At 44.9% G+C, this 18,798-nt stretch overlaps 1 protein-coding gene across 1 annotated transcript in view; it reads right to left on the reverse strand.

Annotated features, from left to right (window-relative positions):
- LOC145343701 (protein kinase C-binding protein NELL1-like) overlaps positions 1 to 18,798 on the reverse strand; it is an 828,548-nt gene that overhangs the window by 711,923 nt on the left and 97,827 nt on the right. The window contains exon 6 of the mRNA XM_080189909.1: positions 16,517 to 16,589. Within this exon, the coding sequence (XP_080046035.1) occupies positions 16,517 to 16,589 (73 nt within the window). The remainder of the gene's footprint in view (positions 1 to 16,516; positions 16,590 to 18,798) is intronic.

Raw genomic sequence — 18,798 nt, forward strand, 5'->3', positions numbered from 1 at the left:
GAGAGATACAAAAGGGTCCAGAGGGGCAATTTTTTCACTCAGAAGGTGGTGAGTGTCTGCAACAAGTTGCCAGAGGCAGTAGTAGAGGTGGGTACAATTTTGTCTTTTAAAAAGCATTTAGACAGTTACATGGATAAGATGGGTATAGAGGGATACGGGCCTCCATGCAGGCAATTGGGACTAGCTTAATAGTACAACGAGTGGCATGGACAAGTTGGGTCAAAGGGCCTGTTTCCATACCGTAAATCTTAGAAACCCTACAGTGTAGAAGGAGGCCATTCGGCCTGTCGAGCCTGCACCGATCACAATCCCACCCAGACTCTATTCCCATAACCCCTCAGATTTATCCCCCTGACACTAGGGATAATTAAGCATGGCCAATCACCTAACCTGCACATCTTTGGACTGTGGGAGAAAACCAGAGCACACAGAGGAAACCCACACAGACACAGGGAGAACATGCAAACTCCACACTGACTGTGACCCTAGGCTGGAATTGAACCTGGGACTTAACACTGTGAGGCATCAGTGCTAACCACTGTGCCACAATGCTCTCAAACCGCTCTGATTCCTTTAGGGAAAAAAATCAACCATCCTTACCTGGAATGGCCTACAAGTGACTCCAGACCCTCAGTATGTAGTTGGCTTACAAACGTCCTCTAAAATGGACCCCAGTTAGGGATGGTCAACAAACGCTGGCCCAGCCAGTGACAGTCTCATCCGGTAAATGAATTAAAAGAGCCTGAGGCCTAATTAATGTGGACAGTCTAGATACTCAGCATAAAATGGCCGCAGCCATCTCACATCAAGAGTGGGGTAGTCAGTCAGATCTCTGGGGTTTACCCAGTAGGAAGAGGCCTCAAAATCTTTTGTCTTCCCATTTTAGTTTCATAATTCCTGAATTAGATCCCAAAATAGAAACAGCCAACTGCTGTGCAGGGAAAGCCATTTTCACAATGTGCTTGTCGTTCTATCTCCATGGTAATTCCAGGCACATGTCTCACTTTTTCCCCAAAATGATTGCAAAGTCAGATTTTGCCCCAGTGTGATGTTAAGGGAGTTACGATTACCAGAAGCAGACTGCATCATTTGGAGGCCTATTTAGTCAATCAGTTTTGTCTAGGACCGAAACAAAAACCTAAGAGAAAACTTCATTCAAAGGCTAACAGTAACTTGAATTAAAATAAATACAAATTAAATCAGCACAAATGTTCACTTCCTTAGACCGAAGCTGGGACTAATTAGATCCCTGGACCCAGCGATGTGTGCCAGATGCCTCCGGAGGGCTCGATACAAGATACACTGCCCTTTTACCTGCTATTGAAATGCGCCCAACAGCAACCAGCCAATTTAAAAGCTAAAAATGGAAAATATCCAATCCCACTGTGCCTCACCTAGTCATCTTCCTCTTGAATGGAAATAAAATGTGTGAAATGTGACAGGATTAACCCATGCATTGCATAACGGGAGCAATGCTGAATAAATCATGTGCTCACTGACCTACACCTAACACTGCCTCAGTTTTTAAAATTCACATCCTAATTTTCAATTCCCTCCATGGCTTCATCCCTGCCCATTTCCACCCCCCCCCCCCCCCCCCCCCCCACCAACCCCCATCCCAACCAGACCCCACAAGATGCTGAGATACATGCACTCATTTTAATCACCACCGCTGCCCAAGCCCCAGGCTCTGGGATTCCCTCCCTCAATCTCTCCACCTTTCCCATTGCCTAAAGCACTCCTTAAAACAGACTTCTTCGATCAAGCTTTTTGTCACATATTCCCCCTTACATGTCTCCATGGGTGGCACGATGGCACATTGGTTAGCACTGCTGCCTCGCTGCCAGGGACCCGGGTTCAATTCCGGCCTTGGGTCACTGTCTGTGCGGAGTTTGCACATTCTCCCCGTGTCTGCGTGGGTTTCCTCAGCGTGCTCCGGTTTCCTCCCACAGCCCCAAAGATGTGCAGGTTTGGTGAATTGGTCATGCCAAATTAACCTTAAATGTGAGGGGGATTAGCTGCGTAAATATGGGGTTTACGGGATAGGGTCTGGGTGGGATTGTAACTGATGCAGGTCCGATGAGCCAAATGGCCTTCTCCTGCACTGCAGGGATTCTTTGATTTCTTTTCCTAATGCCACAGTGAAGTATTTTGGGATGCTTTCTTACATTAGTTTTTAAAGTTTATTTATAAGTGCCAGAAGTAGGCTTACATTTACACCGCAATGAAGCGACTGTCGCCACACTGCGGCACCTGTTCAGGCACACTGAGGGAGAATTTAGCATGGCCAATGCACTGAATCAGCACATCTTTCGGACTGTGGGAAGAAACTGGAGCACCTGGAGGAAACCCACACAGACAGGGGCGAATGTGCGGACGCCACACAGACACTGATCTAAGCTGGGAATCAAACCCGGATCCCTGGTGCCGTGAGGCAGCAGTGCTAACCACTGTGCCACCATGGCACTGTATTGGGAAGTATTAAAAATACAAGCTATGGCTGCGATTTGATCTGTGTTGTGAGTTGCGCCTTAAGGATTAGGCTCAAGGAGCTTCTCTTATTTAATTTCAGAGATGTTTTAAAAAGAAATACAAGTTGTGGTTTGATCTATACTGTGAGTTGTGTCTTAGGGATTAGGCTCAACCAGCTTCTCTTGTTTAATTCCAGATCAGTGTGACAGTGTGAGTTAAATCCAGTCATTGCAGTCGTGGTCAGATAAGCGGGCACAGGTACGAGGGGGAAGCTGGTAAAGGTGAGTGCTCAAACAGGGGAGAGAAGGTCATTTGCAGGGAAAAAGATGGATTCATTCCAGTAAGACAAAGGGAGCGTGAAAGCACTGGTCCGAGCGAGTGTCGCAAATCCCCAAAATGATGCACGGCGCAACACAAAGCATGGCTTGGAACTTATCAGAATCAACAAGATTTCAAATTCAGGATGACGGTGTTTCCTTAATGCTGAAAGTGGAAAACATATTCCAAATGGTTCAGTTCAAACACTGAAATCCCACACTTCCGGCTGCCCCGACATGAAGCCCTGGAATTCCCTCCCTATGGCCGGGATATTCCTCCCTCTCCGCAGTCTGGTTTGCGGTGGCAGAAGTGGCCCGCCATTGGCTTAGTGGCAGGATCTTCCAGTCCCGCTGCTGTCAACAGGTTTACCTGTTCTTAGCGCCCTCTGCCACCAGAGAACCCGCAGCGGGACCGGACATTCCCACCGGTGGAGACAGCTGGAAAATTTTGGCCTACGTGTCTCTTCCTCCTCTTTTAAGAACAGCTCCCCCCGCCCACCCTCTCAAAACCTACCTCTTTGGCTAAGGTTTTTTTACCATCTTTATGAATATTTCCTTATGTGGCCCTATGTCGCATTTTGTCTGGTCACACTCCTGTGAGTCGACCTTGGGGTGTTCTGCTGCAGGAAAGGCACCATATAAAGGCAGGTTGTTGTTGTTCTTTAATATCACACGTGAACTTGACAGAGAAAACCGGGCAGGCACAGGGGAAGTGCGAGTAACCGGAGTGCTCTTCACAAGGGCTGCCACAGACTCGATGGGCCAAACAGCCCCTTCCTTTGTTGCACTTGATCATGGGTCACGTGGAGCGCAACTTTGCTTTACTCCTGTCACTGCAGAGATTACAAATCAGGGTCAGTCAAGGAAAATGGCCTAACTTGTTTTGATGCACAACAGATGTTCTATCTATGCCAGCTATCTAGGGATAGACCAAGGCACTCAATTCAAACACAAGCATCCTGTGAGCATTGCTTGAATACATGTTTTATCGACAGCTCTCTTAGATGGGAAATTTTTCTCCCAGATGCCTACTTTCTCTGCCCCAGTCAGTTTCATAGAATCAGTGCAGAAGACGACCGTTCAGCCCATTGCACCGACAGCAATCCCACCCATCCCCTATCCCCATATCCCCACATATTTATCCTGCTAATCCCCTTGACATTAAGGGGCAATTTCGCATGGTCAATCAACTTAATCTGCACATCTTTGGACTGTGGGAGGAAACTGGGGGAAACCCACTATTTACTAGTGTCACAAGGGGGCTTACATTAACACTGCAATGAAGTTACTGTGAAAATTCCCTAGTCGCCAAACTCCGGCGCCTGTTCAGTACACTGAGGGAGAATTTAGCATGGCCAATGCATCTAACCAGCGCGTCTTTCAGACTGTGGGAGGAAACCAGAGCACCCAGAGGAAACCCACGCAGATTCGGGGAGAACACGCAGATCCCACACAGACAATAACCCAAGGCTGGAATTGAACCCAGGACGTTGTGTGGCAGCAGTGCTAACCACTGTGCCACCGTGCCACTCTTCTACCACTCCCCCAACTAAAGGAATTTTTTTTTCCCATATTCTCTCAAAACCCCTCCTAATTTTGGTAATCTCCAGTCTGTGTACCATTCCTGCCACCGTGCCACCCATGAAGGGATGTGTCAACCCACTTTGTTCCATTTCATTTCATGCCCTGGGCTCAGATAGGTAATGACTACAGCCCAAAGAAAATCTATAAAACGTCAGCAGCAAACTATAACCATCTGGGCTAGCACTTAATATAAAAAAGGATAGCAAGAGTTTTTATAAATATATAAAAAGGAAGAGGCTGGCTAGGGTGAACGTTGGTCCTTTAGAGGATGAGAAAGGGGAGCTAGTGGTAGGGGATGGGGATATGGCTAAGGTCTTGAATAACTTTTTTGTTTCTGTCTTCACGGAGGAGGACGTGAATAATTTGCCGGGTGTTAGCGATGGAAAGGTGGTAGGAATGGAGGGTCTTAATGACATTACTGTTACTAGAGAGGTGGTGCTCAACAGACTGGAGGGGCTGATTGTGGACAAGTCCCCAGGACCGGATGGAATGCATCCGAGGGTTCTGAAAGAAATGGCGGAGGTGATAGTGGATGCCTTGGTGGTTATTTTCCAGACGTCGCTGGATTCCGGGGAAGTGCCGGAAGATTGGAAAACGGCTAATGTTACGCCGTTGTTTAAGAAGGGTGCCAGGCAAAAGGCGGGGAATTATAGGCCGGTTAGTTTAACGTCTGTGGTAGGTAAAATGTTAGAATCCGTCATTAAGGAGGAAATTGCGAGGCATCTTGAAGGGAATTGCTTGATAGGGCAGACGCAACACGGTTTCATTAAAGGGAAGTCGTGTCTGACAAATTTACTGGAGTTCTATGAGGATGTGTCTAGGGCAGTGGATAGAGGAGAGCCGGTGGATGTGGTCTTTCTGGATTTTCAGAAGGCGTTTGACAAGGTACCTCACAAGAGGTTATTGCAGAAGGTCAGGGGACATGGAGTTGGGGGTAGGGTGTTAGCGTGGATAGAGGATTGGTTGTCAAATAGGAGGCAGAGAGTGGGGGTCAATGGGTGCTATTCGGATTAGCGGTTGGTGACTAGTGGGGTGCCCCAGGGGTCGGTGCTGGGGCCTCAGCTATTTACCATTTATATAGATGATCTGGAGGAGGGAACCGAGTGCAGGGTGTCGAAATTTGCTGATGACACCAAGATTGGGGGAAAGGCAAATTGTGCAGAGGGTGTGGAGAGTCTGCAGAAGGATCTAGATAGGCTGGGCGAATGGGCCAGGAAATGGCAAATGGAATTTAATGTTGGCAAGTGTGAGGTGGTCCACTTTGGTAGGAAGAATGGTAGGAAGGACTATTACTTACGTGGCGAAAAACTGCAGCAGGCGACGGTGCAGAGGGACCTCGGGGTCCTTGTGCATGAGTCGCAAAAACCCAGCTTGCAGGTGCAGCAGGTGGTCAGGAAGGCGAATGGGATGCTGGCCTTCATAGCGAGGGGGATTGAATATAAAAGTAGGGAGGTCTTGCTGCAGCTGTATAGGGCATTGGTGAGGCCGCAGCTGGAGTACTGTGTGCAGTTTTGGGCGCCGCACCTGCGCAAGGATATTTTGGCCCTGGAGGGAGTGCAGAGGAGGTTTACTAGGCTGATACCGGAGTTGAGGGGATTGAGCTATGAGGAGAGGCTGAATAAACTAGGCTTGTACTCGTTAGAGTTTAGAAGAATGAGGGGAGATCTCATTGAGACGTATAAGATGATGAATGGGATGGATAGGATAGAGGTGGAGAGACTCTTCCCGCTCAAAAAAGACAGTAGGACTAGGGGGCACAGCCTCAAGATAAAGGGGAGGCGGTTTAGAACGGAGTTGAGGAGGAACTTCTTCACTCAAAGGGTGGTGAATCTCTGGAATTCTCTGCCCGTTGAAGTGGTGGAGGCTGCCTCGCTAAATATTTTTAAGAAGCGGGTTGATGGGTTCTTGATAAGAGAGGGGATTAAGGGTTATGGGGAGAGGGCGGGAAAGTGGAACTGAGCCACAACAGATCAGCCATGATCTTATTGAATGGCGGGGCAGGCTCAAAGGGCTAGATGGCCTACTCCTGCTCCTATTTCTTATGTTCTTATTTTCGATTAAATATTTACCAACCTCTCACAGTTCCCATTGACATGTAGCACAGAGAAGCTTCCTTTGTTATATGCTACTGGAGTAAAGACAAATAATTAAGGACTGAATTCAGTGTGGTACAAAAATGGCAGCTTAGTTGCGGGTCAATTACCAAGGGGCACCGGTTTAAGGTGATTGGTAGAATTAGAGGAAAATCTTTTTCACCCACAGGATGGTGGGTGTCTGGAATTCATTGCCTAAATTGGTGGTCAGGGCTGAGACACTCAATTCATTAACCTGGATCTGCATCCGAAATATCGTAACCTGCAAGGTTACAGACCAGGTGTCTGGAAAATTGGGATTAAAACAAGCGACTAGTTTCATTTTTTCTTCTATGGCCAGTGAGGTCACGATGGGCTGAATGGCCTCTTTCTCTTTGAGGGCAGCAGTGGCACGGTGGTTAGCACTGTTGCCTCACACTACCACGGACCCAGGTTCAATTCCTGGCTTGGGTCACTTCTGTGCGGAGTCTGCACATTCTCCACGTGTCTGGGTGGGTTTCCTCCAGGTGCTCCAGTTTATCGTGGATTGGCCATGCTAAATTGCCTGTGTGTGTCAGGGACTTGCTAGAGTAAATGCAAGAGGTTATTGAGATACGGCCTGGGTGGGATTGTGGTCAATAGGCCGAATGGCCTCCTTCTGCACTGTAGGCATTTGATTCTAAGATTGTGCACTTATAACATTTCTCTGGTTCTACAGTCTTGGTTCAAGTTGGCCCAAAGGGCCTGTTTCCATGACGTAAACCTCTATGACTCTATGGCTTCAGGTGGCAAATCCAGACGTGGCAACTTTCATTTCTGATCAGTGAATAGAATAAGAATGAGGTGTTGGGCATGTGATCTCCATACTCAATCTCATACGTACTTCAATATTCCTTTTGGTCGGTTGATAAAATGGAAAGATAAAAACAAAATGTAGGCGGAATTCTCCCATCTCACCTGCAGCAGGTTTGGTGGGTGGGCAGGGGCAGAAAGTCTAGCGGAAACCCAAAAATCAGAAACCCAATGGTGTAAAACCATTTTGCAATTCCCCTAATGGTGGACTTCTTCCCACCAGCTGCTGGTGTGTAAGTGAAATGTTCCTCAGGAAGTGACTTTGAATCATAGAACCCTACAGTGTAGAAAGAGGCCCTTCGGCCCATCGAGTCTACCGACCACAATCCTGCCCAGGCCCTACCCCCATATCCCTACACATTATACCCACTAATCCCTCTAACTTACACATCCCTAGACACTAAGGGGCAATTTCTTAGCATGGCCAATCAACCTAATCCTGCATATCTTTGGACTGTGGGAGGAAACCGGAGCACCCAGAGGAAACCCATGCAGACACAAGGAGAATGTGCAAACTCCACGAGAGAATGTGAGTCTAACCTTGAACTATGTTTTACCAAGGTGCGTGTGTGTGTCTCTCTCTCTCTGCACTGGTGGAGGGTGCAGGTGAGCATTGTGATAGTTCTTCACGAGATCACTCACCCTCAGACATGCTCCCAGGGCTCAGAGAGGTACTGGACTGGCTAGCCACCGTGGGCTACTGGTAAGTGCAAAAGGCAAAAGGACAGTTTGAGTGGTTGAATTGAAGCTGATTCAGAGTACATTGCACTCACTGTGAACTGCAGGATTGAGTAAAGTGATGGAACTGGGATCCATACTGGCTTATTGTCCCAAGCTCTGCGTCACCACAGGAGCGATCCCTGTCCTTGCCAACGGATCCTGCTGCAGCCTCCTCAAATTTGCTGAGTATTTCTGCCATCTCCCCCTCATTTGGGGCTCACTCATGCTTGTTGTGCACATGTTTGGCCAGTATGAAGACAAATGAAGGCGATGTGATCAGAGGAGGTGGAGCAGAGGTTCCCTGTCTCCTGTGTGTGGTCCACCCTACCCAAGAGGGACAGGGAATGAAGGTGGAGAAACATAAACAGCTGGCATGGTGACGTTGGGAAAGTTTTGTTGAGAAGAATGAGTGGTTTGAAGATTTGTGTCCCTTGCTAATGAATGTGTGAGATCCATGAAGAGAGCTGGAGTGCATGTTGCCATGCTGAGAGTTTGGTGGTGGAGGGAGCTGAGAGAGGATTTACCCTGGCGGAGTGGATGAGACCATCCATCGGCTTCCTGAACTGGATGACACATTGCAGGCTGGTGTCAGCCCTGTTAACCTCCTGGACAATGGGCTCCCTGGCCAGAGGGGTAAGATCTATGTGCTTCTTTCAGCCATCCCTGAGGCGCAACACGTTAGTGAGCCTGGACTCTTCAAATAAGGACTTCAAGTGCCCTGGCGGCAGAAGCTGGTACCACCTTCTTCTTGAGGCCTTTGCCCTCTGGGTTGCTGACAGCCTGTATGGACTGGTGAAGCCTGGTGGGCTAGAGAGAGCAATAACAAGCGCGCTGGACTGGTGTTTAAATGTGGCAGCGGGACCTTTGATCCCGCCAGCTAATGGTGGGCAGATGAATCAGCTGCCAGCCCACCAGAAGGTTCAGAGGAGGATAAACCCGTGCATAATTAATTAGGCTCCAATCTGGTGCGGAATCCTGCCATTCTGGCCAGCAGGAAAGGTGCCACCGCACTTAGTCCCAAAGAAGGAAAATTTCACCCTGTGCAGTTGTTCTCTGTCAATTGCGAGCGCTTTACTTCCTTTCTTACTGACTAGGAGTAGCTGTCTGTTCATACAAACACCCGTTGAATGCATCTATTTGTATCATGTCTAATGTACCTTCTGCTGGTGCATGTGGCCACGAAGGTCTCACCACAGCCACATGTGTGGCCGCTCGATGGTTTCCAATGGGCAACACGGAGTAATTACAATACAGGAGGACACAGGTTACCGCTTGTAGTCACAAGTTTTACTTGTAGTAAAACAAAGCTTAAAAAACATTAACTGAAAGATATGGAGGAAGATGACCCAGTCTGGTCCATTCTCACATGCCAGCCTGTTCACTTTGACCAAACCATAAGAAAGGAGGATAATAACTCAAATCCTTGTCCTGATATTGGCAGCGCTCATGAAGATGTTTGTTTCATTGTTCCAACCATGTCACCGACGACAACGGGAAAGGGGAAAATATAGAAAAAACAAGGAAGAGAAATCGCTGGTTAGAGTCCAACTACTCTACAGGACTGTAGGGAAGGTGTTGGCCAAGTGATATTATCATTACGCTATTAATCCAAAAACGCAGTTAATGTACTGTGGGCCTGGGTTTGAATCCACCACGGGAGATGGTGGAATTTGAATTTTTTAAAAATCTGGAATTAAGAATTTATTGATGACCATGAAACCATTGTCAAATGATTGACCATTGTCAAATATTTCCAAGAATAGCACAGTGGTTAGCACTGCTGCCTCACAGTGCCAGGAACCCGGGTTCAATTCCCAGCTTGGGTAACAGTCTGTGTGGAGCCTGTACACTCTCCTTGTGTCTGTGTGGGTTTCCTCCAGGTGCTCTGGTTTCCTCCCACAGTCCAAAAGATACGCTGGTTAGGGTGCATTGGCCATGCTAAATTTTCCCTCAGTGTTATCCGAACAGGTGTCAGAGCGTGGCAACTAGGGGATTTTCACAGTAACTTCATTGCAGTGTTAATGTAAGCCTCCTTGTGACAAATAAATAAACTTAAACTTCAGAAGAAATTGGAGGGGAACTTGCAATTGGTGGTGTTCCCATGTATCTGCTGCTCATGTCTTTCTAGATGGAAATGGTCATGTATTTGAAAGGTGCTGCTGAAGGATCTTTGGTGAATTTCTGCTGTCGATCTTGTAGACAGTACATATTGCAGCTACTGAGCATCAGTAATAATAATTGTTAAAAATGCCAGGGGGAAGGTGGGGAGAATTTTGCTTTTCAACTTTGAGTTATGATGATTTGGACACACTGCCTGGAAGCAGATTCAATTGTAACTTTCAAAATGGATTTGAATTCAGACAAAGAAGCATAGGAACGAGGAGGAGTGGGGCATTTGGCGCTTCGAGCCTGCTCCACCATTCATTTTGATCATGGCTGATCATCAAATTCAATATCCTGATTCCCTCTTCCTCCCAAATCCCTTTAGCCCCAAGAGCTATATCTCATTTCTTCTTGAAATCAGACCAAGTTTTGGCCTCAACTACATTCTGTGGTCGTGAATTCCACACATTCAGCGCCCTCTGGGTGAAGAAATTTCTCCTCACCTCAGTCTTAAAAGGTTTATACCTTATCCTCAAACTATGACACCCAGTTCTAGACTTCCTCCACCACTGGGAACATTCTCCCTGAATCTGCCCTGTCCAACCCTGTTAGAATTTTAGAAGTTTCTATGAGATCCCCTCTCACTCTTCTAAACGCCAGTGAATATAATCCTAATTGACTTAGCGTCTCTTCATATGACAGATCTGCCATTCCAGGAATCAGCCTGCTAAACCTTTGCTGCACTCCCTCTATAGCAAGGATATCCTTCTTCAAATAAGGACACCAAAACTTCACACAATACTCCAGGTGTGGCCTCACCAACGCCCTGTACAATTGCACCAAAATGGAAAGGTCAGTAGTGCTCTGGGGAAAGGGCAAATGAGTGGGATTAATGGGATAGATCTTTCAGAGAGCTAGCATGAGTGCAAAGGGCTGAATGACCTCCTTCCGTGCCGGATGATACGATAACGCTTTCCCCCCCACAAGACCACTTTGAAAAGGATTTTCCGACCTCATCCGTGGCCATCCCGCTGCAAGTGAGAATGGAGAATTTGATGTTCCAAACAAAACTCTATTCTCTTTCAGCCACGTTGGAGAGTCCCAGCTTTGAATAAGGTTTATTCCTTTTCAATCCCCCCACCGAACCAAAGCTGTCAAATTCACCTGCAGACACCCTGATGTTGGCAGCTTAAAGTGCTGTGAGAGCCATTATGTTGGAAGGCAATTTCCCCTTGATTGACACACATTCAACTGCACTTGAGTATCCAGAAAACATCCATCACACTCAGTTCAAATACCTGAAGCTAGCTGACTGAGAGATATTTTTAGTCTAAATGGTGGAGAAAGTATAGTGAAATAGACAGATGTAACGGCTGTGTAACACCATAATCATTTGAACTGTAAAAGTCAAGCACAGCATAGTTACTGTAGGGGGGAAAGCAGACAGAATTTTAAAAATGTATTTTTTTTTAAGTTTTTTTATTAATCACAAGTAAGCTTTCATCAACACTGCAATGAAGTTACTTGAAAATCCCCTAATCATCTCACACTAATTCTAACAGGGTTAGAATTGGCGTGTACACTCACACTCCAGGCGTGTACACTTATGTTGCAAGCATATGCATTTACACTCCAGGTGTGTACACTTATGTTGCAAGCATATGCATTTACACTCCAGGTGTGTACACTTATGTTGCAAGCATATGCATTTACACTCCAGGTGTGTACACTTATGTTGCAAGCATATGCATTTACACTCTACTCCATACATGTACACTTATACTGCAGGCATGTATACATACACTCCTGATTTATGGCATGTTCACTAATGCTGCAGGCATGTACACTATTCATTCTCTTTGCAAAGGGAAAGCCTGAAGAAGGTAGTGCAAACGTTACAGGCAGAAAATTAGCAGCACAGTTCTAGTCTGAAGGTCAAGCAAGGCAAGGTAGTGGTGTAGCAGTATTGCCACCAGACCAGTTGTGTGGGGACCTAGGTTTGAATCCTGCTATGCCAGAGGGCAAAATTTGAATTCAGTAAAAGCAATTCTGGAGTTAAAAGTTCAACGATAATCTTGAAACCATTGTCAATTGTTGTAAAAACCCTTCTGGTTCATCAATCTCATTTAGGGAAGGAAATTTGCTATCCTTTACCTGAAATGTTACAGTTCCACAATTGTGAAAAATGCAATATGGTCAACGTGTACAATTTAATTTTTCATAATTGCTTGTTTTTCATTTTTATTAGAAGTTCAAACATCTAATTGTTAAAAGCAAATTACTGCAGATGCTAGAATCTGAAACCAAAAGAGAAAATGCTGGAAAATCTCAGCAGGTCTGGCAGCATTTGTAAGGAGAGAAAAGAGCTGATGTTTTGAGTCTAGATGACCCTTTGCCAAAGCCCCACTTTGTGGCTTTGACAAAGGTTCACTTGGACTCAAAACATCAAAACCACAAAGTGGGGCTTTGACAAAAGGTCATCTGGACTCAAAACATTAGCTCTTTTCTCTCCTTACAAATGCTGCCAGACCTGCTGAGATTTTCCAGCATTTTCTCTTTTGGTATCTAATTATTAAAGCTCGGATAATTTCTTCACCAAAAGTTGCCTAAACAATCACTCTCCCAATGTCAACCTCTTATCCGTAAATCAGAGAGGCACCTTACCCTAGCCCAACCTCCTACACTTTATTGTTTTTTAAATCCTTTCATGAAATTTCTGTATTGTAGCTAAGGCCAGTATTTGTTGACAATGCCTAATTAACCTCGATAATGAGTGAGGTCAATTCAGAGGGCAGTTATGAGTCAAGCATATAAATGATCTGGAGGGTATATATAAACGAGCTGGAGGAGAATGTAGATTGTCTGATTAGTATGTTTGTTGATGATACGAAGATTGGTGGAGTTGCTGATAGTGCCGGGGATCGTCAGAGGATACAACAGGATATGGATTGATTGGAAACTTGGGCACAGAATTGGCAAGTGGAGTTTAATCCAGACAAATGTGAGGTGATGTATTTTGGAAAATCAAACTTTAGGTATGAATTATACTGTAAAATGGGCAGAACCCTTGGGAATATTAACTTAGAGAGGGATCTGGGTATGCAGGTTCACAGTTCTCTAAAAGTGGCAACACAGTGGCCAAGATAATTGAGAAGGCATATGGCATGCTTGCCCTCAGAGTTGGGAAATCATGTTGCAGCTATATAAAACCTTGATTAGGCTGCATTTGGAGTATTTCATGCAGTCCGGTCACCACACTATCGAAAGGATGTGGAAGCTTTGGAGAGAGTGCAAAGAAGGTTCACCAGGACGTTGCCCAGTTTCGAGGGTGTTTGTTATGAGGAGAGGTTGAATAAACTAAGATTGTTTTCACTGGAAAGACAGAAGCTTAGGGGAGATAGAGGTCTACAAAATTATGAGAAGCATAAACAGGGTGGATAGTCAAAGACTTTTGCCAAAGAGTTGGAAAAGCAGTTTCAAGAAGGCAGTCCACCTCCACCTTCTCAAGGACAACCATGATGGGCAATAAATGCTGGTCCAGCCAATAATACCCACCCCATGAATGAATACAAAAAAAAATTATTCCCTTTCACACTCTCTCTATCTCCCTGAAATCTCTCTCAATAAAGCTGAGCTTTGTTTGTGGTTTTAAAACCCCACCAGAAGACCTCATTGCTGCAAATTAAGAGTTATTGAAGGAGAATTCCAACTCAACATCACTGTCATCAGGAGAAAAGAGAATCAAATGACCATGACTGCAAAGCGACTGCTTCAGTAAGAAACCAAGGTACCGGCAGTCCCCATGGTAAGTGACGCTCTAGCTGAGAGCAAGCAATCGGACATTTGACAAAGTCTTTCTGACTATTTGTCAAATGTCCAATTTTTTGTCCTGACCTTTTTTTGAAATTTGGGCAAGCTTTAGTACCTGATACTCCATTATTTGTGGGCATTCCTGGGGAAGTTGTGTGTGCATTTTTGCATTAGTGGGAAGTTGGACATAGTGGTACATCTTAAAACCTTTCATTAATAAGTTCTGAATCTGTAAATGAGTGAGGTTTAGTGATAAAACTAACTCCTCACTTGTTAATTCAAAGAATCTGGATGGTTCAATTCTTACCCTGAGCAACACAGTTAAGTACACACTGCATTAGCAATGCCAAGCAACCCAGAGTGGAACAAATGGAGGCATCAGATCAACCTCCTAATTGGTCAAAGCACCAGACTTCAAAAGTTCTTAAGAGTCTGTAAAGTGCTTGGGGCATCCTACAGTTATGGAAGGTGAGATATAAATGAGTCTTTTTTTCTTTCAGTATCTTTGTAACTCAGCTTGTGTTTGATCCTGTAAGCACCATCATTGATGTCTTAAGAACACAGTGATCTGTATAAAAAATCTAAGTTATTCTTGAATTAGTTCGGCTTTGCAAAGAACCGGCATTTACATTTTTCAGGAAGGTGACCAGAATGACAATTGTTTTAAAATGTACCATCTTATGAATGATAATTAAATGCACGCGATGCAGATGGGAAAAAAATAAAACGTTAAATAGCAACCTCTCACCCTCACAATGTCCCATAACAAATCACAGCTGGTTCATTTTTGACATGCAATTGCTGTTGTTATACAAGGAAATACTGCCACCAATCTGAGTACACCCATTTCCTCCAAACACCATGAATAAAGTTGCCAATTACTTTTGATTTGATTTATTGTCACACGTATCAGTATACAGTGAAAAGTATTTTCTTGCGCACTATGCAGACAAAGCATAATGTTCATAGAGAAGGAAAGGAGAAAGTGCAGAATGTGGTGTTACTGTCATAGCTAGGGTGTAGCGAAGGATCAACTTAATATGAGATAGGTCCATTCAAAAGTATGATGGCAGCAGAGAAGAAGCTATTTCGGTTGGTACATGACCGCAGACTTTTGTACTTCCTGACAGAAGAGGGTTTGTCTTTCGTAGCATTGGGCAAGGGATGAAAATTGTTCAGGACTTTCTGCCTTTTACAAATCGCACCCTGGAATTTGTACTGTCCACTTGAGTTGGCAGATGGGTTCTTTCGAAACTAGAAGCAGGAGTAGGCCATTCAGCTGTTGGAGCCTGCACCATCATTCATTGCGATCATGGATGATCAGCAAGTTCAATTTTCTCACCCCACTCACATCCCATATTCTGTGATCCCTTTAGCCCCAAGAGCTTGCTGAAAAAGTAAGTATGTCCAGCAATGCTGCATCCCAGTACTGCAGCAAAGTTTCAGCTCACAGCCATAGTTTGCAGTGGAACCCATAATTTCCTGAATGGGAAGGCGATAGGGGGAGACAGTGACAATCATATTATTGGGCAATTAAACGAAGGACAGTAATCCAGAGGCCCAGGGCAAGAACTGGGAACCTGGATTCAAATCCCACCGTGGCAAATGGTGAAATTTGAATTCAACAATAATCTGGATTTAACAGATGACTGACGGTCGTGAGCGTCATAAAATCCCATCTCGTTCATTAATATCCCTCAAAGGAAGGAAATCTGCCATCCTTACTTGGCCGGACCTATGTGTGACTCCAGACCCGCAGCAATGTTAAATGCCCTCTGAAAATGGCTTGGCAAACCACTCAGTTCAAGGGCAATTAGGCACGAGCAATGAATGCTGACCCAGCCAGCAATGCCCACTGTCCCCTGAGCGAATATTGAAAATAAAACTGTTACCAAATGAACCAAGCCAATGTCATGGGCAAAATTATTTTATGGAAACTCAGAATGCAATAACATTTACCTTACACAGCGTTCGACATGCAATATTCCACTGCCACGGCAAAGCAGCCAGTATAATCAAGGGCCCCACGCACCCCGGACATTCTCTCTTCCAACTTCTTCCATCAGGACAAAGATACAAAAGTCACGTACCAACTGACTCAAGAACAGCTTCTTCCCTGCTACCGTCAGACTTTTGAATGGACTTACCTTGCATTAAGCTGATCTTTCTCTACTCCCTAGCTATGACTGTAACACTACATTCTGCACTCTCCCCTTTCCTTCTCTATGAACGGTATGCTTTGTCTGTATAGCGTGCAAGAAACGATACTTTGCTCTGTATATAATGCATCTGACAAGAATAAATCAAATCAAAAATAAAACATTGGAGACTAAGCCAATTAGTGGGTATTTCAATCCTGCATACTCAGCATGTAGCAAGAAACCTCAGCAGGAAAAGGACTGCAATTAAAAAGCTGTAATAAAAAGATATAATTCTTATTCTGTATTTCCTCTTTCAATGTGCAAATCTTTGGATCTGTGACTTGAAATTGGTTTGCCTGCACTCACACACGTTTCCACCATGTTCATTTGGTAATGTGTTGTGACTGACAGGTATTATCATGGTAGGAACATACTGGGTACTTACTGCGATTAAGATTCGGGCACTGTATTATATATCCATTAGGTATCAAGATGATTTTGACATCTTGCAAAATGCCCTAAAAGAAACACACATAAGAAAAAGGGAGAAATGAGCATAAGTCGCAGCGTGACACAAATGGTGAACATTAGTATTCATGTGGCTGGAATCACTCACAAATGGCTGGAACAATTTCTGACACAGAGAACAGCCAGACATTTCAGGAATAAATTTTGGCTCACAGTGTGACATCTACGCCAACCATGGTGCACTCGCTTCAGTCAGACAACAGTAATTAGCTGCTCCAACCTCATGAAAAACCTTTGTCCAGTTTTGAAATTAAAAAAAAACTATTTACCTTCGCACTCACTGCAAGGTTCCATATTCTCGTGTTCTTCACCAATGCATAAAGCTAGTTGGCAGGCTGCTCTGTCAAATTTCAACCACATCTGGCACATTCGCATTTCATAGAACGTAACAGCGCAGTACAGACCCTTCAGCCCTCGATGTTGCGCTGACTAGTGGAACCAATCTAATGGCCCTCTAACCTAAACTATTCCAGTGTTATCCATATGCCTATCCACTGACCATTTGAACGCCCACATTGGGTGCGCCCACATTCTAACAAAGCCAGAGTTGCAATCATTCGCTGGAATTCTACCGCCTTGCCTGTCATGGAATCGGAGCAGGCGAGGGGCAGACAACGGAAATGTCCTTAGATCTCGGACGGGAATTTCCAGTCTCGCTCGAGCGAGGCTGTAAAATCCCAGCCATTGTGTCAAATACACTGTGAAAATTCGACCACATCAATGACACAGTCACCAACTGAGAAACTTTTACAGATCTGTTCATTCACCCGTAAAAGTGAGCAAACTATTGCCAGATACCGTTATGACATATGCAATTAATATCAGCATTTATTAGTAATGTTTCAATAGAAACGATTCCGGATGTTTGATAGTGATAATGAGGATAGTTGTTCTACATATCACAGGAACAGGCCCTTCGGCCCATGACGTTATGCCGAACATGATGCCAAGTTAAACTAATCCCTTCTGCCTGCCCTTGGTCCATATCCCTCTATTCCTTGGCTACTCATGTGCTTATCTAAAAGCCCCTTAAATGCTCCTATCGTATCTGCCTGCTCCACCAGCCCTGGCAGTGTATTCCACACACCTACCACTCTATGTAAAAAAAAAACTTGCTCCTCACATCTGCTTTGAACTACCACTTTACGGTTTCGGAGCAAGCGAGGCTATAAAATCCCGTCTGACAGCTCTGGGAAAAAGATTCTGACCGTCAAACCTATCTATACTTCTCATAATTTTATTGACTTCTATCGAGTCTCCCTTCAGCCTCCACACCTCTCCAGAGAAAACAACCCTAGTTTGTCCAGCCTCTCCTGATAGTTCATACCCTCTAATCCAAGCAGCGTACTGGTAAACCTCTTCTGCGCCCTGCCCAAAGCCTCCACATCCTTGCTGTAGTGCGGCGACCAGAATTGAACACAATTCTGTTCTGCAAGATATATTTTCAACAGCAAGATCCATTTCGCTTATTTGCGCTGCACCTTGCAAATCGAGGTTAGGTCAAGCCAGACTGGAGAAATCTAACAGGCAGAGCTTGCTCAGCAAAAACTGGCAAAAAGCAAATTGCAATCCTTTGCGGATTTAATTCCCAGAAAACCATAATACTGGATGCGGATGAAAAACTGTAACAGCGAACTTAACAATGCTTTGGGGTGGAGAGGGAAGAGAGAATGTTATTCCGCTGAGTAACCACTTTGCAACACACACCAGATAACGGCCTTAGAAACCACAAGAGCTGCAGTATTAGTCAGGTTGTGAAATCCAGGGAAAGCGGGAAATAAGCCAACTTCGATCCTGCAAGTAACACTGGCGGCCTCAAAACCAGTTGCACAAAAACGTGAGAACGATACCCGGTGTGAGAATCTTTTACGAAAAGAAAACACAAAAGTTATATTGTTATACTGTCATAAACTACAATCTTTAGATGCATGAATAGAAGAAAACAAATGCAGTGATTTTAATATTGAAGCTGAGTCGAGTTGCCCCTGAACTGAGCGTTTGCCATTTTCAGGGGACATTTAATAGTCAATGTTATTGTGGATCTGGAATCACACATGGGCCACACCTGGTAACGATGGCAGATTTCTTAAAAGTTTATTTATTACTGGTGGGCTTACATTAACACTGCAATTAAGTTACTGTGAAAATCCCCTAGTCACCTCACTCCAGCACCTGTTTGGATAAACTGATGGAGAATTT

This window comes from Carcharhinus amblyrhynchos, chromosome 6 (assembly GCF_965287045.1).
Source record: "Carcharhinus amblyrhynchos chromosome 6, sCarAmb.v2.hapA, whole genome shotgun sequence".
Taxonomy (NCBI): domain Eukaryota; kingdom Metazoa; phylum Chordata; class Chondrichthyes; order Carcharhiniformes; family Carcharhinidae; genus Carcharhinus; species Carcharhinus amblyrhynchos.